General features: G+C 44.8%; 1 protein-coding gene across 3 annotated transcripts in view; it reads right to left on the reverse strand.

Moving 5' to 3' along the window:
* Positions 1-1811: 1811 nt before the first annotated feature.
* Positions 1812-25345, reverse strand: part of Sting (transmembrane protein sting) — a 63736-nt gene continuing 40202 nt past the window's right edge. For 2 of the 3 annotated variants that reach the window (XM_077632900.1, XM_077632899.1), the window contains exons 5-8: positions 22452-22596; positions 18734-18969; positions 9802-9979; positions 1812-1930 (exon numbers count right to left, since the gene is read on the reverse strand). In XM_077632900.1, coding sequence (XP_077489026.1) covers positions 1851-1930; positions 9802-9979; positions 18734-18969; positions 22452-22596 — 639 coding nt within the window. In that variant the 3' untranslated portion in view covers positions 1812-1850. Of the gene's footprint in view, positions 1931-9801; positions 9980-18733; positions 18970-21642; positions 21752-22451; positions 22597-25345 lie in introns of all 3 variants that reach the window. The other variant, XM_077632901.1, reaches the window with a different exon arrangement.

The following is a 25345-nucleotide window of genomic DNA, read 5'->3' on the forward strand; positions in this document are numbered from 1 at the left end:
CTATGCATAGAAACTTCCACCTTCCCTGCAAGAATGCAGATTGCTAGAGTAGCAGTCATATACAAAAAAGGAAACAAAAACAGTTTTGGAAACTACCGACCAATTAGTATTTTGCCCGTCTTCTCTAAAGCGTTCGAGAATCTGATTCTTAAACGAGTTGAAAGCTTTTTAAATAAACACGCCATATTTACCGACTGCCAGTATGGCTTCAGAAAAAACCGGTCAACCGAACTTGCTCTTTTGCACCAGAAGGAATATATATTGAGGAATTTTGAAAATACGAACCTGGTCTTGGGAATTTTCTTAGATTACAGCAAAGCATTTGATTGCATAAACCATAGCATTTTGTTGAAAAAACTTGAATGTTATGGAATTAGAGGTACAGCGTTACTCTTACTTAAATCTTACTTGTCCAGTAGAAAACAGTATGTCCAAATAAAAGAATACAAGTCAACTCTTCGAACAGTCACCTGCGGAGTGCCCCAAGGAAGTATTCTTGGACCATTGCTTTTCAACCTGTATATTAACGACATCATTAGTGTGGATGGCAACGCTCGCTTTATAATTTATGCTGATGACACCAGTTTATTTTTATCTGATGGTTCTGGTAGTAAGTTACTTGAAAATGCAAACATACTCCTGGAAAAAATAAAGACATGGTCCGATAACAATCTTCTTTCAGTTAATGCAACAAAATCTAAGGCAATACTTTTTCATCCAAAAAACAAAAAGTGCAGCGAATTCGGTGAACTACGTTACAACCGAGACCAGATTGAGTTAGTAAAGTCATTTAAATCGCTTGGCGTAATATTCACTGAAGATATGCTATGGGACGATCACATAAATCATATAGCATTAAAGACATCTCGAGCCATAGGATTTATGACGCGCTTTAAATGTCTCCCACAAAAGGTAAAACTTCTATTGTATCGTGCATTATTTCGCTCACATCTAAACTACTGTTCATTAGTACGGGGTACTGCTACACGAACGAGTCTGAAAAAACTTGCTGTTCTTGAAAACAGGACCCTCAGAATTGTTCATAACCTGCCACATAGATGCTCAACTAAAAACTTATTTTCCAGGCACAAGATTATTAATGTTTTCAACTTGTATGCTTATAAACTATTGCACACCTATAAAATATAACAAAGAAGATGCATAACAAATATATCTGACTTAGCCCCGATTCAGTTATTTCAGTGCACATACCCACGCCGTTGCAAACCAAACTGTGTAGTACCTGTAGTGAGAACAAACTATGGACGCCAAATGGTAACATTTCAACTTCCCACACTTCTGAATAGATTAATCGCTGCAAATATTGATACAGAAAACATTAGCAGCTCTGACCTTCTCGACTACTTTATTTTTGAAGCCACATTTTCCTAGTATTCATACTTTGAACATTCCTCTTCTTACAATCTTTATAACAGCGCTCTTTGTTTCTTTTTTGTTGCTTTTATTGTTATTGCTTTTAACCCTTATTGATTTTCTACACACATTGGTGATTGTGTTTTTTTTTTTTTTGTGAAGTGCCATCGCATTGGTGATTGTGTGAAGTGCCGTCGCATGCCACTGCCCACTTGCTGCACGGAGGTGGGGACCTTGTCAAGCGTTAACCGCTTTTATTCCCATCCCCTCCAACACTGCATGGTGATGGAAATAAACTATTATTATTATTATTACATGTTTGTTGAATGTCAAGTGGTCTCTCAGAATTTTTGAGGCAATGTGATAGTACATTTGCACAACAGAAATAAAATTGTGCAACAAGTACATGATGTTGACATTGAAGTAAAATCCCAACATTCTTTGGTTAAAAGCTTTATAATAAAAATTGCACTTTGTCACGCTACTCCCAGTTCCTTCCTTATGACATTCCTCAGGACTGATGAGACAGGTACTGGTGTGCCATCTTCTCTCACATCTGGAAAAAAAATGAAAAAAATTATGTGTAATAAAAAAGGTCAAACTCAAGGACAATGCTGCGAGCTATGAAAAGGAGAATGATAAGTGCAACATTAAGAGACAGGAAGAAGACAGGGTGGGTCAGGGAACAAATGCGGGTTAATGACATCCTAGTCGAAATCACGAGGAAGAAATGGGCTTCGGCAGGGAATGTAATGCGAACACAAGGCAACCAATCATCGTTAAAAGTAACAGGCAGGGTACCAAGAGAAGGGAAGTGTAGCAGGGGGCAGCAGAAGGTTAGGTGGGCGAATGAGATTAAGAAGTTTTGCAGGGATAGGGTGGCTGCGGCTGGCGCTGGCCAGAGTTAATCAGAGAGATATGGGAGAGATCTTTGCCTTGTAGTCAGGCTGCTGCTGATGATAATATACCAGGCACATCACAAAAGTTGCAGTCACAGGAAGTGACATATGGGCTATATATGAGGAAAGCCATAGTTGGGGGGTGCTTCCGAATTAATTTAGACCACCTGGGGGTTTTTAATGTGCGCTGACATTGCACAGCACGCACATTTTTGCATTTTGCCTCCACTGAACTGCAGCTGCAGTGGCCGGGATTCAGTCTGGCGACCTTGGGATTGGCAGCCGTACACTAAAGCCACTCAGCCACCAGGCAGTGACAAGAAAGCTGGAAGCATTCCATATCTTTGTAATTACACACTACCACGGACGTCATAAGTGTGGTGATGCTTTGATCATAAAGTGCTCACTGGGGTAACCACACGGCTGCTCCACACATTGGACTATTACAGCGAAGGCTTTTAGTGGCTTAAACTGTGAGACATCAGTCATGACGCCTGCATCAAGCGCAGCTGCAAGAGGAGGCCATAGGCACACGAAGCGTCCTCCACACTTCTGCCCGCTATGATGGGGCATGTGGTGACAAATGCGGAAGCCAGCTGCAGTTGGGGCTGCAGAGCGGAGACTCGTCACCACCCACTTCATGTGTGGCAAAGTCGCTGCATAGTGTTCTCTCTCTCAGAGGTGATGGAAAAGCTGGTGATAACAGACCCTGCTGCTGATGCTGCAAAGCACCTCTTTCTTCCTTTCTTCTTTCACGCCCTCCTTTATCTCTTCCCTTACAGCGCCCTTCAGGTGTCCAACGATATATGAGACAGATACTGTGCCATTTCCTTTCCCCCAGAACCAATTATTATTATTATTATTATTATCTCCAATGCCTCCAGCTGTCGCCAAATTTCACGTCACACTGCCAAAAACCACGACATCTGCTTCTGTAGTGGGAAGCATGATATGGAAGCTAATTTATACATTTTTTGAGTGTTGCAGCATGGGTTGCAGTACTGAATCAGAAAGTGGTGATAAACAATATGAGCTTAAACCCCGTGTCACACTGCGGGAACACAACAGTGACATCAACCAAACACATTAGCTAGAGAGCTGTCAACAAGTCGCCTAACAAACTCGTTCTACAACTTCTTGTCACACTGCACGAATGACAAAGAAACAAGACAGGTTACTATGGTGTTGCCTCAGTATGACAGCTTTTGGGAACCAGAACAATAAGCAAACAACGTTCGTGGACCCAGTTTGCCCTGTTCGCTAGCTGGGCAAATTTCCTGGAAACACCACACCAACCAAAGCAAGCACTTTGAGGTGATTCACTTTGAGGCGTTCACTCTAACCTCGACCTAAATTTACAAACTGACGCTATTTTTCTAGACTTTGCTAAAGCATTTGATAAAGTTCCCCACAGGCGTTTACTGCTAAAACTAACCATGCTATAACTGCATCCTAACGTCTTATTGTGGATCGAAGAATTCCTTTCTAAGCGCTCCCAGTTTGTTCTCGTTAACAGCCAGAGTTCCAACCCTCTTCCAGTAACATCAGGCGTACCCCAATGTTCTGTACTTGCTCCCCTCCTATTCTTAATCTACATAAACGACTTACCCTCAAACCTGGTTTGCAATGTTCGTCTGTTTGCAGACGACTGCGTTATTTACCACACGATTTCCAACACCTTTGACCAATCACAGCTGCAAAACGACATTGACACAGTGCATGCCTGGTGCGATGACTGGCTAATGTCGCTTAATCCTAATAAATGTAAACTCGTATCTTTTCACCGCCGGCGTAACCCCCATATTTTCTCTTACTCCGTTGCTAACGTTCCACTAGAATCTGTACACTCATACAAGTACCTAGGTGTCACCTTGTGCCAGGATCTCTCCTGGCGCTCTCATGTAACGAACATCGTCGCATCAGCTAACCGGTCATTGGGTTTTTTGAAACGTCACCTACGGCACGCCCCTCAAAGTATTAAACTTCTCGCCTACCAATCACTCATTCGACCAAAACTAGAATGCGCATCTGCTATCTGGAGCCCGCAACAAGCATATCTCATCAGTTCACTAGAATCTGTCCAAAATCGCGCCACGAGGTTCATTCATTCTGCCTATTCATACGACATCAGTGTATCGTCACTTAAACGACAATCAGGTTTATCAACTCTTGCCCATCGTCGTCGCATTGCTTCTCTTAGTCTGTTTCATAAGTTTTTTTACAGTTCCCTCGGACAACCACCCTACATCACACCGCCCGCTCGCATATCTCATCGCACCGGCCATCCACTGCAAGTGTCATGCCAACGCACCCGCACCGTCACTTTTTCCGAATCCTTTTTTCTTCGCACTGCTAAAGACTGGAATGGCCTTCCCCACGACGTTGATGCCATCACCTGCCAATCAAGTTTTGTGAACAATTTAAATATGCATTTCATAAATATCATGTAAGCAATCATATTCAACCCATATTTGTACTCCCACCCCTTATGTAACACCCCCAAAGTGGGGTCTTTAAGGTAATAAAGTGAAGTGAAGTGAAGTGAAGTTTTGTGCCTTTCCTGCTTGTAAACATGGTTTGAAAAGGGCAACAAAGAGCGCTTCCTTCTGTCACAATGCTGTCTGCCACGGTACGGCATAGTGCAGGTGAGCGCATGCAAATGGGCAGGCTGCCGTGGCCACCGTCAGCTGGCAGACGCAACCGTCATGGAGAAGCACGTTTCCTGCAATCCCTGTCGCATTCTTGTGAGCAAGCGTATAGTCCTGACAAACGCGACTATGTTGGGGAGCCAAAAGGAATGCTTTGTGCCTTGTGTAGAGACGGCCCCGGCCACAAAATCTAGCAGTTTTTTGATGGGTTGTGCACGAGGACCACCCGTACAGAAGCCAGCAGACAAGTGTGCCAGCTGCTTGCGTGAACATGCCGCCGTCGTCCTCGTGCCACCAGGAAAGTGAGCTGACTGCGATGACTGCGGAAGGCGCTTTCTATGGGATATAACACACCCAAAATATCAAAATATCATTGGCATGATCTGAAAGAAGAAATTGCTAGTTGGGACCGGATTTCACAGGTGAGTGCGAGTTACAGTCCTGCTATTTGTGAACTTGAGATGAACAAGAAAGCAGTACTGCATTTTTTCTTTGAGACAGCAATCAGAATAATTTTACTGGTTTCCCATTTCGTTGCAAGAAGGATGTGTAAATTATACATTTGTTTAGTAGTCTGACAGGCTAGAACAAACTCTATGAATCTACCCAGATTGAGGCGCGATTTGCAGCGGTGTGTACTTATGGTGCTAAGCCTTATTATACTTCAATAGGGCAGAAAGCCGGCCGGGGTGGTAATGCATTATGGAACAGCGCAGCACAAAATAAGAAGCGTGTAGAGCAGACACAAATTTAATTCTCTCACATCAAGTTTCCGAAAGCACCTTGCTCAGGCGCCCTTCGCAGCCAGTCCATTTGGAGTGCGATTTCTTCTGCGGTGGCAGCTCGTCATCCCAGTCAGAATCGACGACGCAGTATAGTCACACACAGTGATAGTTCGTCCGATATTCTGCAAAACCGCCAGTAACTACGGCAGCGCAAGGTGTCTCCAGTTTCGCAACAATCGCGCACGGAGTAGAGCGCGTGAGCAAGAGCAGAGAAGCGGCTGGGAACACAACGGAACTGGTTTTTCTGGTGTGTCAGAGAGAGTTTCTGAACAAGTGGCGCACATGTGGCTGACACATGCTGACGGACGACAGCGGCATGTTTCCCAATTGTTCGTGTTGACGCGGTGTGACAGGATCCCCAAATTGACGAACCCACTGTTTTGTCGGGTGGGTTTGTTGACTGTTTCCGCAGTGTGACTCTGCCTTAAGGCTCTCTCCACCAACAACAGCTGCAATGGCCTGCATGACATCGTTGTCCAATGCCTTTCATCACATGAATGGTTAAAGTAGCCCGCCGACACACTATGTGAACAGCATGCGCTAGTGGCTACAGTAAGGCCTTGCAGATGTCTATCAAACTTTTGCTGACCACTCAACAGATGTTGCACAGCCCTAAGGAATTGTAGCAAACCTGACAGTCCTATCACCATCGAGAGAATGTTTATTAAGAGAGAAGAGGGTCGTAAAATTTTTTTTATCAATGAAGTCAAAATTATTAAATCTTCAGGGAACATGTATTGTTGTGTGCCGATCGTAAATATGTAAAAACAATTCCTTGAGCAATGTATTATGTTATGCAAGTTTTTTCTGAAGAGCTTCTATGGAATATTGCTGCTGGAAATTGCTACAATGCATTGCATTAGTTTCTCTTGACATCATCATCAGCTTTATTACACCCACTGTAGGGCAAAGGCCTCTCCCATGTCTCTCCAATTAACCCTATCTTTTGCCAGCTGCATCCACCCTTTGCCTGCAAACTTCTTAATCTCATCCGCCCACCTAACCTTCTGCCGCCCCCTGCTACGCTTACTTTCTCTTGGAATCCACTCTGTTACCCGTACGGACCAGCGGTTATCTTGCCTTCGCATTACATGCCCTGCCCAAGCCCATTTCTCCCTCTTGATTTCGACTAGGATGTCATTAACCCACGTTTGTTCCCTCACCCACTCTGCCCGCTTCCGTCTCTTATAGTTACACCTACATTTTTCTTTTCATGGCTCGCTGCGTTGTCCTTAACTTAAGCTGAAACCTTTTCGTCTAACTCATTGATCATGATTTGCAGTTCACCTCCTGAATGACTCAGCACGGCAATGTCATCAGCAAATCGCAGATTATTTAGGTATTCTCTATTTATTCTTATTCCCAACTGTTGCCAATTCAGGCCTCGAAATACCTCCTGTAAACATGCGCTGAACAGCATTGGCGAGATTGTGTCTCCTTGCCTGACGCCCTTTTTTATTGGAATTTTATTGCTGACTTTATGGAGAACTATAGTAGCTGTGCAGTTGCTATATATATCTTCTAGTATTTTGACATAAGGCTCCTCTATCCCCTGATTACGCAATGCCTGTATGACTGCTGAGGTTTCCACTGAGTCGAATGCTTTCTCGTAATCAATGAAAGCTATATATAGGGGCTGGTTATGTTCTGCGCATTTCTATATCTCCTGATTGATAGTGTGAATATGATCTATTGTGGAATATCATTTACGAAAGCCTGCCTGATCAATTGGTTGATTAAAGTCTAAGGTTGCCCTGACTCTATTAGCAATTACCTTAGTGAATACCTTGTAAGCAACGGATGGTAAGTTGATCGGTCTAGTTTTTCAAGTCCTTGGCGTCTCCTTCCTTTCTTATGAATTAAGATAATGCTTGCATTCTTCCAAGCTTCTGGTATGGTCGAGGTCATAAGGAATTGCGTATACAGGGTGGCTAGTCTCTTGACATGAAGGAATGCAATAAGGGTAAAATTACCATCCTGCCTATTATAGAACTTGAGTTATAAGGGTACTGAAGCTTCCACTTCAGAAACGAAAATACAGTAAAAGTTTGTTAATTCAAATTTCACGGGACCGGAAAAAAGTTCGAATTATCCGATGTTCGAATTATCGAATGGCTTCGAAAAAACTGACAAGAACCATTTGCATTACGGTATATGTACCGTATTTACTCGCGTAACGAACCGACTCGCATAATGAACCCACCCACCCCCGATTTTTGCCTAAGAATTTGCAAAAAAAAAAAGCGTTAATGCTTCCCTTTGTTTCACACCGTAATGGTCCACAACGCATTTCTTGGCAGTGCGCCAAGATGCTGTGCAGCGATAACATCACGGTGTGTTTACCTTTTGATGTTAGCTTTAGCAAGGGGGGAAGCGAACTTAGCAGAGTGCAAGCCTTTTTGAGCGGCGTGGCGGAACGCCGACGCACGTGCAGCACCACAAGCAGCGGGAAACGGGCGGCTGCCACCAGACCGCTGCCGCCAGGATTTAGAAACGGCGTGTTTCCATATGCTTAGTAAAATGCTGAAAAGAATAGCTGTGCATTTACAAATTAAGCTATTGTTTATTCAATGATGACAAAGGGGACGAATTATTCTTTGTGACCTGTTTCTGAACCAAAATAGTTAACCTGTTTGAACCTCCCACGCTTCTTGACGTCAACCGACTCGTAGTGGCTAAGCCTAGCAGCCTTGAAATTCTAGAAGCATTCTGAAAATCTGGCACGTTTCATCGCTAAAACTTTGCTGCGGGCATCTTCAGACAAAGCGAAGGCTTCGTGCGACTTTTGTTTGCCGTGGACATGAGGCACAGTGCAGCGACAACGACGAGTTCATGGTGAAGTGAGAGGCCGCTTCGGCAGGCGCGGCCATGTTTTAGAAGCGGGCGGAAGTCAGACTCGGTCGCGCCCTGATTGGTCCGCGCTGATAGCCCATGTTGGCCGCTTCCACGGTTTTATCTGGTTCCATCTTTTGTCCCCATTTAGGACGTGCGTAACCTCTTACAATGCAGAGGTGCTTTTTTTTTCTTTTTTGGCCACGTGTTGTGTGCCAGGCCGCCCAGACGCGGCGGCGTGTAGTTCGAATTATCCGTAGCAGAATCGACTCGGTTTCGAATTAACGGGCTTTTTTACACACAGATCTCTATGGAGCTTGGCCAGACCAAGTAGTGTAGTTCGAATTATCCGAAAATTCGAATTATCGAGGTTCGAATTAACGAGCTTTCACTGTACAAACTTCGCACCCCATTCCTGATGTGCAAAACTTCAATACTCTATAACTCGACTTTTATGAAAGGCAGCATGATAGGATGACAGAAAAACTTTATGAAAGGTGCATATAGGTCGATCCCCAATTTTGAATGATCGTTTTTATAAAAAATGGAAGTTCACTTTTCCACTGCAGTATATGGTATATTGCGAGTTATGACATGTGAACTCCAAGGGAAGGATGCACAGTGGTGCGGCTGTTGCTGCCGTTATTTCCTTCCATTAGAGTGTCGTTATCTCCTTCATGGCTATTTAGATACTGCTGGCTCATAGCAGGACAGGGTTAATTGGAGAGATCTGGGAGAGGCCTTAGCCCTGCAGTGGGCACAGTCAGGCTGATGATTATGATAACTTGTTACTACATGCATGTGCCTCAGTAAAGGGGGTTGTTATCAAGGCAATCGAGGCATGCTGGTTCTGGCGCCCTAGTCTTGCACTCTCGTGCCAAAAATCCGCTTGTGCTCGCCCATTGCACCATATGAACACATCAGGTAAGACTCTGCTTTGGCTCAGCCTTTGCAGCGTCATCTTCCTTCGACCAGTGTGGCGGCGTCTCCTCGCCATTCACAAATATTCCTCACCTGCACAAGGTAGGTAAGAGTATTTTGCCTAAGTGACTACAACCTGAACCTGTGTTTCAAACAGCGTGCTTCAAAGGCATCACAAAGTCAGAGCTCCAGGTGGTCAACATGGATTCTGAGTGCTCCACTGTGACACACAATCTCCGCACTGGGCAACGAACGGTTTCAATAATAAGCAGCTGCTTTCTGATGTCACAAGCTGATGCCTTTCAGGCTAGGCACACAATAATGTTGCATAAGCTCCCCTACCATTGTATTGCACCAGCAGGAAGCGTGACCGGCAGGCGGTGTTTGCCTCGACCAGCTCCCGTATCTTGTCGCAGAAGTTGTTCATCTGTTCCTGCTGCTGCTGAGCAGTCAGCTCTCCGCACTCCCGCATGTCGTTCAGTGTCAGCAGAGGCGTTGCACCCTCAGCCACACAGTAGTACTGCACATGCGAAGGAAAACAAGTTACAGGTGCGGCCAACAGCCATTTCGCTTCTTCAGTGCTTTTCTACCAGCCAGTATACATTTTATAATCTCTAATTATTGACATCATTCCAACATCACGTCCAAGAAAAATACGTATTCTGCTAGACCTCTCACTACGTCGCAAGTACTTTCGCCTATGTCTTTTTCATAAAATATACTAGTTCAAGATCAAGTTCGTCTTTATTTACATCAGGACAATGTAGGTAGGCCCACACAGAAAAATGAAACAAAATTCACTTGAAGGAGTCCGGGCCCCCTTGTACAAGGCAAAATACAACAAAGACAGCAGAGCGTGGTTAACATTGATTGCAATTTACAGGGTAGCTAAAAAATAAAAAAATAAAAAGCACTGCGGGCATATATTGTTAAAAGACAAAGAAAAGAACATATATGCCCACAAACATGACCCCTGCGATCACATGATCACTATGTTAGCACATTTATCAAAAGAATCGAAAGTCACCGTGTACTTTAATCCATTCCTGAAAGAAAATCTTTTCACCACACCCAGCTACATCTCATCTCGGATCGACCATCAACACAAAGTTGAAGTGCCAACTTGCCATGCTAATTCGTACCATTCCTCCTTTTTGCCAAGAACAGCTAATGAATGGGACCGCCTTCCCGCCTCCTCAGAAAGTGCCTTATAGTTGCTTTTTTTTTTGGTCTACGACTTATGTAGCAAACTTACCACTTTCTGTATTGCCTATGGGCCTTGAAAATATGCAAAATAAATAAACAAATAAATAAATAAGCTAATGGCACTAACCCACTGGGCAGTTTTGATCACTGAAGCTTAAATCAACAACTAAATTATGTCCACATGTCATAACCAACTTTTTTGGGGATTCCTTAGCTAAAAGAGCAGAAAACTGAGCTAGTTGGTTCATTCTTCTTGGTGGGAACAGCCGAAAAAACCAAAACGCAGACACAGAAAGGAACACACAGAACGTAGACGAGGCTGACTGTCAACTAAAATCTTTATTGGAAAAACCGCGCTTTTTGTTTCCTTGTCAAAAAGATCTTGCTTTTATCTCCCGTGGGGTTCGTTCAAGAAGGAAATTTCTTTTCTTGATAGAGAGATGGATGGTGTGCTGACGCACCGCTGTCCTGTTTCCCGTATCGCCAATGCTTCAAGGATCTCACGTGTCAATTTGTCTGCATACCTTTTCATGACTTGAACTTCATGCAACTTGGGCTCACACTTGCTCACTTGTTTGCCTTTTTTGTTTTCTTTACAATCTCTGCAATGCAGGGATAGATTGCTGCTTGGGGCACCTGATAGCGATGATGCATGTTCTCTTATCCTATCATTAAGGCACCTTCCCGTCTGTCCTATATATTGTTTTTCACAGGCCAGAGGGATATTATAAACCACACCTTTAACACACTCGCTGAATCTTGTTCGGTGTGCGATCTGGCATTGCTGCTTCTTTTGCCTGTTGACTCGAGCACACATGCTCATTGCCTTGTTCGGTGCAGAGCAAACAACCCGGACCCCGTGCCTCTTGCCAATCTTCATGAGGTTGTGGGTCAAGCCATGAACATACGGAACCACAGCTAATTTCTCCCTTTCAATGCCTTCTTCATGTCCGCCTTTCCTTTCTTGCACTCCTTTCACTTTCGGCGGCAGATCGAAAGGCTAAAAAATGCGGACTATCCCGTTCTGATGCTTAGCAGCGTAGCTGAAAGCTTGCTGCGGAAAGTGAAAGGAGTGCAAGAAGGGAAAGGTGGACATGAAGAAGGCATTGAAAGGGAGAAATTAGCTGTGGTTCCGTATGTTCATGGATTGACCCACAACCTCATGAAGATTGGCAAGAGGCACGGGGTCCGGGTTGTTTGCTCTGCACCGAACAAGGCAATGAGCATGTGTGCTCGAGTCAACAGGCAAAAGAAGCAGCAATGCCAGATCGCACACCGAACAAGATTCAGCGAGTGTGTTAAAGGTGTGGTTTATAATATCCCTCTGGCCTGTGAAAAACAATATATAGGACAGACGGGAAGGTGCCTTAATGATAGGATAAGAGAACATGCATCATCGCTATCAGGTGCCCCAAGCAGCAATCTATCCCTGCATTGCAGAGATTGTAAAGAAAACAAAAAAGGCAAACAAGTGCGCAAGTGTGAGCCCAAGTTGCATGAAGTTCAAGTCATGAAAAGGTATGCAGACAAATTGACACGTGAGATCCTTGAAGCATTGGCGATACGGGAAACAGGACAGCGGTGCGTCAGCACACCATCCATCTCTCTGTCAAGAAAAGAAATTTCCTTCTTGAACGAACCACACGGGAGATAAAAGCAAGATCTTTTTGACAAGGAAACAAAAAGCGCGGTTTTTCCAATAAAGATTTTAGTTGACAGTCAGCCTCGTCTACGTTCTGTGTGTTCCTTTCTGTGTCTGCGTTTTGGTTTTTTCGGCTGTTCCCACCAAGAAGAATCCTTAGCTAACACAGCATAATCAGCAGCACCTTACTGTTAATATCTTGGGGCTGGACTTTTCAGTTTATATTGACAAAAAAGAAACAAAAGTACACTGAATTCAATTATTCAATTTCAATTTTACCTGAAAAAAGGTCAGCGACCTTGACATGCATGCCGCACCTGGCTGGCTATCAAGTAGGAATTACACCATCAAAGGAGAAAGTTGACAAGGTGTGGAAGCCAGGGGTATGGTGAGACCATGTTGTACTGGATTAAGTAGCGCAATTTTGAGGTATTGTTTGTTAGCTTGCACACCTCTGCAGACTGGAAGGCTCAAGCCCGTCGACATATTGAAGCAGGCTAACCGCATTGCTTGGATACTTATGCTGCCACTTCTAAGCTGCAACTAGCCCCGTTAAGCTTCATTTGTATAAAACATTAATAAAGCCAAAACTAGAATATGTATGCTCCAGCTTCATTTTTTCTATACTCTAGAACAGCAAGCGTAGACCTTCCCCTCTCCTTTCTCAGTGGCATAAATGCTTCGCTTATGCCTTTTTTGCAGGATACATGCTTTACACTAACCCTACTCAAATATCTGCTATGCCTTCGTCCACCTTATGTACCACCACACACTGATCACAAAATCAAGGCGGGGATCCCACACGGTTGGACCAGCCTCTGCATTAAGTCCATCTCTTGTACTGCCAGTGACGGAAACCACCTCCCTGCCTCTACCACTGCCATCGTCAATGCTGACCGTATCAAGAAAGCTGATGCTGGTTTTGTATACCACTCCTCACTGTAATGCCTCGGGGCCCTGAGAGAGCAGTGAATAAATAAATAAAATTAATAAACAGAACACCATCTGCTAGTGTAGAGCTATTCACTGTCATCACCTGCTTTGGGCAGGCTTCTCCACTGCATGTCGAGACACTCCAAACCATGCATAAGCACCATGAAAAAGTGTGATATTCTGGTTACAGTGACGGTTAGGCGACAGTTCCATCACTATCGCCAACACAGAAACCGTCTTTTCACTCAACTAACTCAATAACCACGCAATAACATGGCAAACAACCTTTCAAAAACCAACTACCATGCGCGTTTTTGTATAATGATATCATTTAATTCCATTACTTCCTTTACTGGTGATAGCATTTCCTTCTGCAAACACATCTATAAGAGCTTTAGCACTAATTACCCACTACAGTCGATCCCAGATATATCGAACTCGAAGGGGATCACGAAATAGTTCGATATATCGACAATTCGAAATATAAAATATGCATGTCAAAAGCTTCTCTAACACCTCCACACATCTCAAGGCAGCTTCCCGATGTCGTGACTAACGGGAACTTACCGATCTGTGCCTCAAAGGCGCATAAAAAAACAAAAACACAGCACGATGACCAGAGCACTTTATTTCGGAAGAAAAAAATCTGTGACCTTTGCTTGCTTTTTCTTTCTTCTGCACCATCAAGTTCATTACGCTCTCCTCAAGCTTGTTGCCAGTGTCCAAATGAGAAAGGCCAGCTCCTTCCATTGCGCCACAACAGCGGCGAATGACGCTGAAAGCTGATGCAAGTTCAGCTGCAGTGCATGGTGGTTGGTCCTCTTCGTCGGAACCTTCGCCGCTACAGCTTGCACGCCGTCAGCGCTGACGAAATCGCGTGCTGTAATGCCGCATGGCGCCTGGGAATGCCGAGAGCTCGCGAAATTCGCTGTCCAGGCATCCAGCGTCATCGTCTTCACTGTCAAACCCTCCGTCGTCTGCAGCTACCACAAAGCCTGCTTTGCAGAAGCAGTTCACAATTGTGCCTTTCTTCACGTCGTTCCAAGCACCAGCCAGCATATGAATGGCTCCGAGGAGGTCCACCTTGAGTTCAATTCCTAATCGAAGGTTGATTAGGAATCACCGGTCGTCATCTGTTCCCAACCTTAAACGCTTTCACAATGCCTTGGTCGAGAGGCTGAAGTTTTGCCGTTGTGTTTGGCGGCAGAAGCTTGAGGGTGATCTGCTTTAATGGGCAGATGACATGATGGGCCGAACAATTGTCAAGAAGACAAACTTTGCGGCCAGACTTCGCCAGTTCGGCATCCCACGCCTGTAGCCACTCAAATAAAAAATCACATATCATCCAAGCTTTCTTATTGGACGCGTATCAAACCGGGAGGCCTTTCGCGTTCTTAAAGCAGCATGGCGACCTGCTCTTTCCGATAACAAACGGCCGTAGTTTGCATGACCCATCCATATTTGCAGCAAGCAAAATCGATACGTGCACTTTGCTGTTCTTTCCACCATGGCATGCAGCGCCCTTCAGATGCAGATTCTTGTTTGGCAGCATTTGCCAAAACAGTGCCGTCTAATCTGCATTGAATATTTGCGATGGCGAAAAGCTGTCGGAAATATTTGGCCACTCTTCGGACAACCATTCTCTATATGACTTATGCTAGTCGTTTCGCTTTCGCCCGAAAGGGTCTTTCTGACGATGCTGTAGCGACTCTTATATCGCTGCTGCCAACCAGTGCCACCAGTGAAGCTTTCTTCTCTCAAGGCCACAGCAAACCATTTGGCTTTCTCCATGAGCATTGGGCTGTCAACAGGTATGTTCTTGGCACGTGTCTCCAAAAAAGAGGCGTACAATGCCTTCCCGACCTTGTCAAAGGTTGGGACGCGCACACGACACGCTCCAGGGCGACTGGACTGCACTGCCTTCAGCTTAACATCGGCTTTGTTCTTGAGGATCGTACTCAGGGTGTTGCGAGGAATTCAGGACGCCGCGGCGACCGACGACTTTTTCTCGCTAGCCTCCACCCGTCGAATGATGTCCGCCTTTGTTGAAAAATCCAAAGTCTTGTGTTTTTTTCGCAGCCATGGCTCCGGAACACATGCCAAAAGCAGACAGAAAAAAGCACTGCACCATACGAGTCTCAATCCTTTGCGTTGGCCTCGTGAATATAAGGAACAAAGCGAATCGAAAGACGCACCGCTCAGCGTCTCCGCACTACCACAAGCCCAAGCTGCACTGACCTCGTTCGTCTCGCTGCGCCAGCGGTGTCAGCCAACCAAAACACAGGAAACGGGCGCCTACGGTCAGCGTGGTTTCTCCCTCCCACTTCCCTTTCACACCTAATCGCACTCCAAGTGCTCCTCGTCACGTGCCTTTTACCCACACGCCCCTTTCTCTCAAGTGCGGGGCCGCGCGTGAGATCGCAGGAACATCACGAGAGCTTCGTGAGGAGAAGAGCACTTGCGGGGGTGGGATGCGATGGCAGAAGCGCACTTGCAAGGGTGGGGTATGGTGGGAGAAGCGCACTTGCCGGGGCGCAGCTCAGCACGGAGTTCGATACATCGATATGCCGGTGCATGGGAGTTCTATATACGCGAACAATAGCGCTGTATTTTTGCACGGGATTCCCAAGGGGATTTTTCAGCCGTTCGATATATACAATAATTCGATATATCCGGGATCGACTGTATGTGCATTAATTGCAGGTAAATCAAAAAATCAAATGCTTAGGCTGATAAAAGACGCTGACATAAATCCGAGTGACATTTGATCGCACAGTGATATCATATTATATCAGCGAAAACAAAAAAAAGTATGGTAATTCAGCAGCAGCAAATAATATTCACCAAAAAAAAACTGAAAACTGCATGTTAAAATCAACATCGAAAGGAATCTGCTGAAGTGAAAAAATGAAAACCAAACAGACCAATGCCTATTTATACATGTCTTACAGCATTTCTCTTTTCCACTGTTCTACACTGTAATTACTCCTTTCTGTCAAGTCTCTGACCATGAAGGTAAGGTAAATAAATCGGTAAACGTTGATTTTTTTTTGCGGCAACGAAAGCTGGGTTCATATCATCCTGCCGATTCCAGCAAAAGAACGCACAATGGCAGAAAAAGTAGAAGACCCAACAGGGCTCCAACACTTTCAAACACAGCTTTATAAAACAGCCCTGCACTTTTCTTCACCTGGGACAGTGCGTGCCAACACAATGTGCATTTTGGCTGGCATGCTTTGCTACAGACCTGTGATGCGTACTCATGGTGAAACAAACTGCACTTGCTTGCTTATAAACACCAGGTGTTCATTCTGCATCACTGAATGTGAAAATCAGAAAAATGTGGCAGTCCCTTCCCGAACAAGGAAAAAAGAAAAATTCTTGGCCAAGGCTTGCAACAACACAATGCACAAATTTTGTTGCATTTTGGCATAACAGTCATGGCATAACAGTCATAGACACCAATTCAACAGATTGTCAGAAAACATTTGTCTTTCCTAGGCTGTGCTGGTACAAAAACTGTGCAAGACAGACTGGGCTTGTGGCAAGGCATATTGGTTTTAAAGGGGCCCTGTGACATATACAAAGCACAAGGTCTTTATTCTTTGTATGCAGAGTAAGGGACATTTCATGCCTGAAATCCCAAAGAGATCACCAAAATCATAATATTTAATATTTTGACCCTCTAAAGAAATTCTCGTTTCCAGCCGATGGTGTCGCGACACAGCAGCCATTTTTGGCAGTGGAAAAGATGCGGCATTCAGATTGGGCGCTGCCTCTCTGATTGGTTGAGTGTCCAGTTCGAATATCGCTCCTTTATAGTACTCGCAAAATGGATTCAAAATATAATGTCTCTGAGTACTGAAAGCTTTTCACATGCCACAAAAACTGGAAAAAGGCAGTGAAAGAGAACAAAAACTAATAAGAAATACGCTAGGGGTGACACTTCCTATTCCACTTCAAGCCTTCGTGGGGGGGGCGAGCGCTGTTCAAACCACACCAAGAAGGCAATGAAAAAAGAAAAGCCAGTCGACACACCTTGCCCAAAATTATAAGAGAAAGGCTGGACAAGAGACTGGAGGAGACGTTGGGGGTGGGGGGACAGCCTTCCAATCCTACCAACAAAGAAACATCGGGGAGTTTCCTTTGTCGTTGGTCACTTGGGTCCTGTCTACAGCCCCATCAAAATGCAGGGCTGTGGGGTGGCTGTGTGTACGCTAGACGCGGTTCTGATTGGTAGTGCCCAATTTCAACACTGGGCGAGTGAAATGGGTGAGTACAACGTTCTTTCGTCTGATCTTTTTATTTTTTATTTTCAAATGGAAATAACTTTCGTTTGCATGCTCTGATTTCAATAATTCTTTCTGCATTGCTCTTTGCAACACATGATGAATCTGTTTAATGATGTTAGTAAATACTTAGGAAAGCATCGCGATGCCCCTTTAAAGGGAAGTTAAAAAACCATTCCTGGGATCAGTCTGCACAAGTGAGTAAGTGTGCTTGTACTGCCAGTGGATAATGTCCACATTTCCGTCGCAAGACTACTATGGATGAATCTCAGCAATACAAATCTCACAGGGCCATGAAACATACCGTACTTACGCGCATAATTTGCGCACCCTTAACTTATGACCCGGGTTTACAAAAATTTTTTACTCGCATATTTACGCACCGCGCTGAGCTAGACCACCATCATGCACGCGGGCTCTACCCTATGGCTCTACCCAGTAGCATTCGGCTATTCACCGTGTTTGTTCGGAAGGCTTTTTGAATCTTTTGTGCACTGGGCTTTCATAATGGTGTCAGGGGCCGCTGTTACGATCGCGGCCTTTCATTTAGAGTGAAGTTTTTTCGGGGGCCGGCCAGTGTGGCGTGCGGGTCCGGGTGCTGACGTATACGCAGCAACATACACTATACCTACATTGCGCGTTATGACCTTTGTGGAGTTTTTTAAGTCGCGCTCGCGAAATCCCCGCGTAATTTGCGCACCCCCTTCTTGGAGCCCTAAATTCTTAATAAAAAGTGTGCAAATTATGCGCGTAAATACGGTATTCGTATCACCCTAAATTTGTATCATGCAAAATGACCAAAATTTGCATGTAGAAGCATGGAAAATGTATTCACACAGATCTGTCTCCAGTCGATGGGATGTATTTACGGCTGCACACCATCGCTCACTGCTTCGATTCATACCATGCAAATGGAGATTGCGACTTCGCCAATCTCCAGGTTGTGCGCCACCACCCACTGCTCGCGGTGCACACCACATGACTGGCGACATGCAGGCAGCCTTTACTCAAGGGTGCCATCATAGCTCGCAAGTTCGTATCATCTGTAGTGGCATCACATGAAATTCTGCACATTGTACAAAATGCATTCTGGCCAGAGAATTCCACAAATTTGTATCAACCGTGACCGCATCATCAAGAGTCTACTGTAGCAGTGTCCGAAGCCTGACAGGTAGGCCACAAAGGAAGCTCGATGGGTACATACGGGGCTGTTGTCATCATTCCTGATCTTGTAGACTGTGTTGGTGAAGATGCGCTCCTTGTTGCCCGCTCGGGATATCACCAGGTTGTCCATGCGGTTGGCCACTTCAATGTCCTCGTCTCCACCCACACCCAGCTCGGGCTCAATGTAGCACGACGTAGGCATCAGGATGATCAGTTTCTTGACGGCCAGGACCACATCGTTGTCCTGCTCGTACTGGGCCATCCGCTCCCGCAGTGCTGCACAAGAAATGGCCGCAAGCATTTGAAGAACCGCAAACGTCTGCATCCTCTATTGCTGCTGGGGAGGGCATCTTGAAGAACTTAATCACAATTTAGGCACGAGCACCCGCGCAAAACAAGACCGGTGTAAAATTCTGTTGCATTCACCACTGCCACACACTGGGACAGTGTATGATTAACTTTAGACCCAAGGGCAAAACAAAAAAAAAACGGCTGAGCTTTTCAGTTTTGCAAACATCAATTTTTTCATTTAATACATTTTTACAAATAATAAAAATCAACTGCAAGTCAAATTGAATAGTTTTGAGTATGAACACTGATAGTTTAACAACAAAAAATCGAACGTTTTTCATCAATTTCAAGTGGAAATTCTACTTGCAAACCATCTGAAGTAACTACTTGCACTACACGTCAACCATTTCCTGCTGAAACTAGTCTTTCATCATGAAAGCAATGAAGCCCTATCCAGAAAAATCCAGCCAGAGATTCATGTTACAGACACTGGCATGGCATTACACCTATCCGTCTGCACTGCAAGGTTTACAAGCTTTTCTGAGCCTCTAATTGGAATGCTTTGCCCCAAACTCATGTTGCTCGCAAAATTAAGTGTGTGACCGCGGCGGCCGCATTTCGCTGGGGGCCCATGTGCTACGCTATGTCAGTGCACGTTAACACCAGGTGGTCCAAATTTATTCTGAGACCTCCACTACAGCACCTCTTTCTTTCTTTTTTTCTTTTACTCCCTCCTTTGTCCCTTCCCTTATGCATTCAGGTGTCAGCCGATATGTGAGACAGATACTGCGCCATTTCCTTTCCCCAAAAACCAATTTTCAGTTTTCAAAACTGTGTCTAACAGGAATGCCAATTTACAAAATTTGTCCAATTGTGTGTGGCACAACACATGAAAGAAAAACAAAAAATAAAGCATGTCCTTTTCTAGCCCTTATGACTAACCTTCCGGGCTACCAAAAGTTTTCACTCTTTGAGAAAAATGAATACAGGCACAAGTGTTCAGCCATATTTCCAATGTAAAATGCGTAGTTGCTTGTAAAAGCTACTGTGCACACTGGGAGCTGAAATAAAACTTTCAGCAAAATTTAACATCCCCAGTTCAAGGTGGCATTAATTTTCACAGGAGAAATTTAGTAGCACTGAAACGACCCACTGCTGAAAGGACATTACAAGCTTTTTTTTTTTTTTTTCAAGAAAAAGAGACATTTTAAACATAACTGTCGCAAAAAATATCCATTATATCTACAAACACAGACACTCCAAAGAATTTTGCGAGTAATGTTCTTTTATGTAAAGGTGCACAATTCACAGCTATATGTATTATCACCTCTGCTGCCACCGCAGCACTATCTGGCATAGAACTTAAAGCAAACTAGAGGAATTCTTAAGTAGACAACACTCTTTAACAGCACTTTGTAACCAAACGAATAAAGTCTGTCTTGTCTAATTTTTCTGGCAAGTGACGATATTTTTTCACAATCACCTTAAGCTAAAAATGCAGCAGTAATAGCCCCTGGTGGCCACAACGATAACTAAAATCCGTGACTGCTGACCACTTCTTTCAAAGAAGTACGAGGAGATGAATTTCTGCGTTCAATACATGAATATATACATGAATATACATAAAATACCCATATCAATTTTGAAACTCTAAACCTTCCAGAAGGTGGGCAACAGGGAAAACTAAAACAGCCATTCCATATTCGAGCCATGCCATGGACAGACGTCCAAACACCGTTCTAGCGCGCCATGGCGTTGTGTTGGTGACATTTGTTGCTGCCAGTTCAGCTCGATACAGCCTCCCGATATAGAAGAAAACCACATGCATAAGAGTGTGCACATATGACATGATACGTTTTTTGAGCCCTAGGGCACTCTGATGACACAGACCGCACCCCCTGCCAGGTGTCACCCCGCTACCGGCCGCCATGCCACTACCAGCCAGATGACTACTCAGGCTCATGTCGCCTTCAACAATGCCCTTCATATGGGATGAATGCTAGCCACCACAGAGGCCAGAGTAGGATGTCCTTTTCCCCTTTTGTGCCTGTTTTCCAGCTTCTCTCGTTTTTCATTCACTTCTCCTGTCCATCTCGTGATAACACACCTGTGTTGTTCGTGCGTGTGTGGTCACTGTTTGCTCTCTCTGAGGCTCCTGAATTTTGGCCCACCAATACCATCACAGGCATGTAATTCGTGCCCTGTGGCTCTGTTGCAGTCCCTTTGCTCCCTCGGTCAAATAAGGCACTGGGATACTGGCACACAGAGGAGGTCTAATGCAGAGCTGTAACTGGGCCAGACACCAGGCCAGCAACACAAACACTCCTGTTGAATTCAATCAGCTGAAACCAAGACTACAAATGAAAAAGACTGAACTAGAAGTGAAAGAAAATGCCGACCCAAGCCGTGGCTCTTGAAAAGGGTCAAACTAACCCACCTTGCGACACACCTTATTCCCCCAAGCTTCCCAAGTTCATCCACTCATTTGACTCCCTCTCCTACCCCTGCTATGCTTGGCTTCTCTTGGAATCCAAAAATGTGGGTACTGGGGACGCAATTTCAGAAATCTACTGAGAGTTGAAGTGGACATCATGAGAGTGCGGCTAGATTGACACGACCTGTGTGGCCATATGTGCACCGTGGCACAGATCGACTCACTCTGACTCAGCGGCCTGTAGTAGCCGCAGAAGACACTGCATGCCATGCCATCCCCCGGCATTGGGCCATTGCTGGTCGTCGCCATGGCCCAGCCAAGCACAGTTCGATTCTGCACAGTCACACACCAGAGAGGGGGAACTATGAGGCACGTTCCTTTCCACTCTCAACATACGACAACAAGCTAACAAACCAAAGTTTTTCAACTCCCACGCTGTGTAAGCCAGCAACAGACCAAAGTCAGAAGACGCATCATACTTTCAAAAACAGCATCTAAAACCAAACGATGAGGAACAACTTCGAAAAGGACCTCTTGCAGCAAAAACTTAAACGAAGATCGAGCCAAAGGTGCAACTGAGCCACAAATTTTGCGACGAATTAGACCAGACTCCCTTGCACAGCATGCACGTCAATGGCACGCAATAGCAAAACCAGAGCAGAGGTCACACAAGGGCACAAACATGGCTTTGCACACTCAACTCACCATCGGGAAACACCATCCGCTAAATCTGATCGAAATGTCCTGTGATCGAGCCTTTGACTGGACCAGCACCCTGCCGCGTGTGCATGTGTGCATGAATTATGTTTCATGTGTGCCAACATTACAGCACATCCAGCTTGACCACCAAAGTGTGCAGGGACTACTCTGCACAGAGCAACACCTTCCGGGTGCCCAGAGTAGCCCAGCTAGGTGAGAGTAACTGCGCAGCGTACACTTGAGACCATAAGCGGTCAAAGTGGGGGCGACCGGAAAAGCATGCACCCACATGCCTCGCGCATCCACGCACGCAGCGCAACTAGCAGGCACTCACAGCAGAGCGAGCGGTCATGCAGCCTGCCGCAGGGATCCACGAGCATCAGCAGGTAGTTGACGGTGAAGGACCAGGCAAGGTTCTCACCCGTGTAAGACACCCCCAGGTGGCAGTGGTGGTACTGCTGCTCCATCCTGGACGCCTGCTACTAGCCCCACGCACACAGTGACCCATCCCAGCATGGTGTTCGAGTCAGGGCCAAATGCATGACACCAGATTTCGGAAAACTCCTAATGAGATCTGGCATAGCCTAGCCCAGCTACCCAACATGACACCAGTAACGTGCAAGACAGGAGAAAGGTCTCCAGTGAATTGAATTTTATTTATGAGCATTTATAGCAACTGTTGCTACGAAAGGGAACCACATCAACTACTCAAGGCATGTGCCTTGGTGTATTTTAAAGGCTGAAATCCCACTATGAAAAGGTGCTGCTCTCTGCCAGTGAAGCTAAGTATTCATGCACTGTCCTAGCATGAACAATTCGCTACACAATGTAGCATAACGTAAATGGGGATCCCGTCTTAGCTGCAGGGAGAAAAAACATGGGAGGTACTGCATCAATTACTCTCATGTGCCCTTATGCTTTTCAATCAACCAGCAGGCACTGAGATAACCGTGAATGCATACAGGGTGTTTCACTTAACTTGAACAAAGGATTTAAGAAAAGCAGGAAACTGAAGCTGGGCCAAACCAACAATACATTATTTGCCGTCATATGGCACTCATGAGATGAATTTATACATTCCGCTCAATTAGCTCATGAACTCGCATGAATTATGCAAAAATTTTAATATTCACTTTACGGTCAAGTGTGTTCTGTTAAATTGTAAAGGGAATTTTTAAAAAATCCAATTTTTCCTACCCTTCCACTACTTAAATAAATGCACTTGAACCGAAATGAATATTTAAAAATGTGCATAATTAACCTCAGCTAATTATCTAATTAAGCAAAATTTTGAAAATTACTCTAAGGAGCGCCACACGACGTAAAATAATATGTTGTTCATTTCACCCAGCTGTGGTGCACTGCTTTTACAATTCCTTGGCTGAAGTTATTGTGAAACATCTTGAATACGTTCATAATAATAATAATTGGTTTTGGGGGAAAGAAAATGGCGCAGTATCTGTCTCATATATCATTGGACACCTGAACCACACCATAAAGGGAAGGGACAAAGGAGGGAGTGAAAGAAGTAGTAGGAAGAAAGAGGTGCCATAGTGGGGGACCCGGAATAATTTCAACCACCTGGGGATCTTTAACATGCACTGACATCGCACAGCACACGGGCGACTTAGCATTTTGCCTTTATAAAAACGCAGCTGCCACGGTCGGGTTCGAACCCGGGAACTCCGGATCAGTAGCCCTAACCACCGCGGCGGGTGAATACGTTCTGAAATTACACATAAACTACCCTCTTAGCAGCAAGCAGCTTGGCCTATAGGAGTATGGCAATAACCGACAGCTTTGCTTAGTGCTGCAAGGATATGAAGGACAGGACATTAACCCTATTAATGCCCATCGCACCACCTCCACCAATAGAGTGTAAAAATGTGAATAATTTCAATTTATGCTTCCAAAACTGCACAAATTGCCAACATAATTTCAGAAGCCATCTTTTCCAGCATACTTATTGAAGCAAGGTCAAAGTGTCGGATGCCAAAAATGCAGGAGGTCTTGTGAAAGATGAATCCGTGCAGAAGGTAATGGCTAAACACCCTAAAGTTTTGTGGTCTTAATATGGCATTGACAGCTGACGGTGCGGATTCAACATTTGCTCTTGTATGTTTCCACACTGTTTTATTGTCCTTTAAGACATAAAGCCGCTTTACAGTGGTATGGGTAGGGACACTTTATTTTTCACTCTTTTTTAGAGCCCACAATAATTTTTGTCCTTTAAGACATCCAGGAATGATCAAAATTTGAAAAATTTAATCACGCTCAAGATTCTCAATGAATCTCCCAGTTTTATTTTTTTGCACTTCTGCAATGAAGGGACAATAAGTGATAAAACCTGGAAGTTCATTACTTTTATCCAACAATTTCAATTCCTGAGTATTACAGGGTTAATGACACACATGCACACACATGGCAAGGATGCTGAAATTTAGTAACTGGTTGACGGAGAAATCTGATTTAGATGCATATTCCTTGAAAAATATTTATGAAAAAAACTATGACATCAGGACTTTGAACTTCCACTCACATAGATCAACAGCTTTGTGATGAATATGTGATGAATGCAGACAAAGGAATTCTGTAGGCTACACTTTTCGTAGTGTGAAGGGCATCTCTGCATTTTCCAACTACAGCTGAGCCCATTAATGACAGACTCGACAAAAACCTTATTGCAAATTTGTTCAGCTTATTATCAGATGTTCAGTTCACAGAGATTAAAGGAACTATGCAATAAATTACTTGAGATTACGTAAAGCAGACGAGAGATAGTCATTCGATCACTCGTCACCCCAGTGCGAAAATTTTTGAGCTAGAATCAATACCAATGAAGATATAGGCGATTAAAAATTACGCTCCTCCTCTACCCCCTCAACTCGTACACGAGGAGCACCAGAAAAAAAAAATAAAGAGAACAGCTCTGGGACTGGGCCTCGCCCATGAATACGTCATCCGCTGACGTTTATTTTGCAACTTCCGGTTATCGCTCCTAGCCCCCCAGCAGCAGCGTCGCCGGCTTGGCGGCATCTCTTCGGTCTCTTCGCCTTCCTTTATTGTGGCGCGCGTCGGGTTTCTTTGCTTGTCATCTGTGGTAATTAGCAGTGATAAACCCGGACCTCGAGGTGCGACTGCTCGCTTTTACGGCCGCGATTGGCATCGAGCCCTATGCGTGCGCTCGAAGAGCCGTCCGAGTGACTCCGGAACTCCCGACAGAAGGAG

Source organism: Amblyomma americanum, chromosome 7 (genome assembly GCF_052857255.1).
Source record: "Amblyomma americanum isolate KBUSLIRL-KWMA chromosome 7, ASM5285725v1, whole genome shotgun sequence".
Taxonomy (NCBI): domain Eukaryota; kingdom Metazoa; phylum Arthropoda; class Arachnida; order Ixodida; family Ixodidae; genus Amblyomma; species Amblyomma americanum.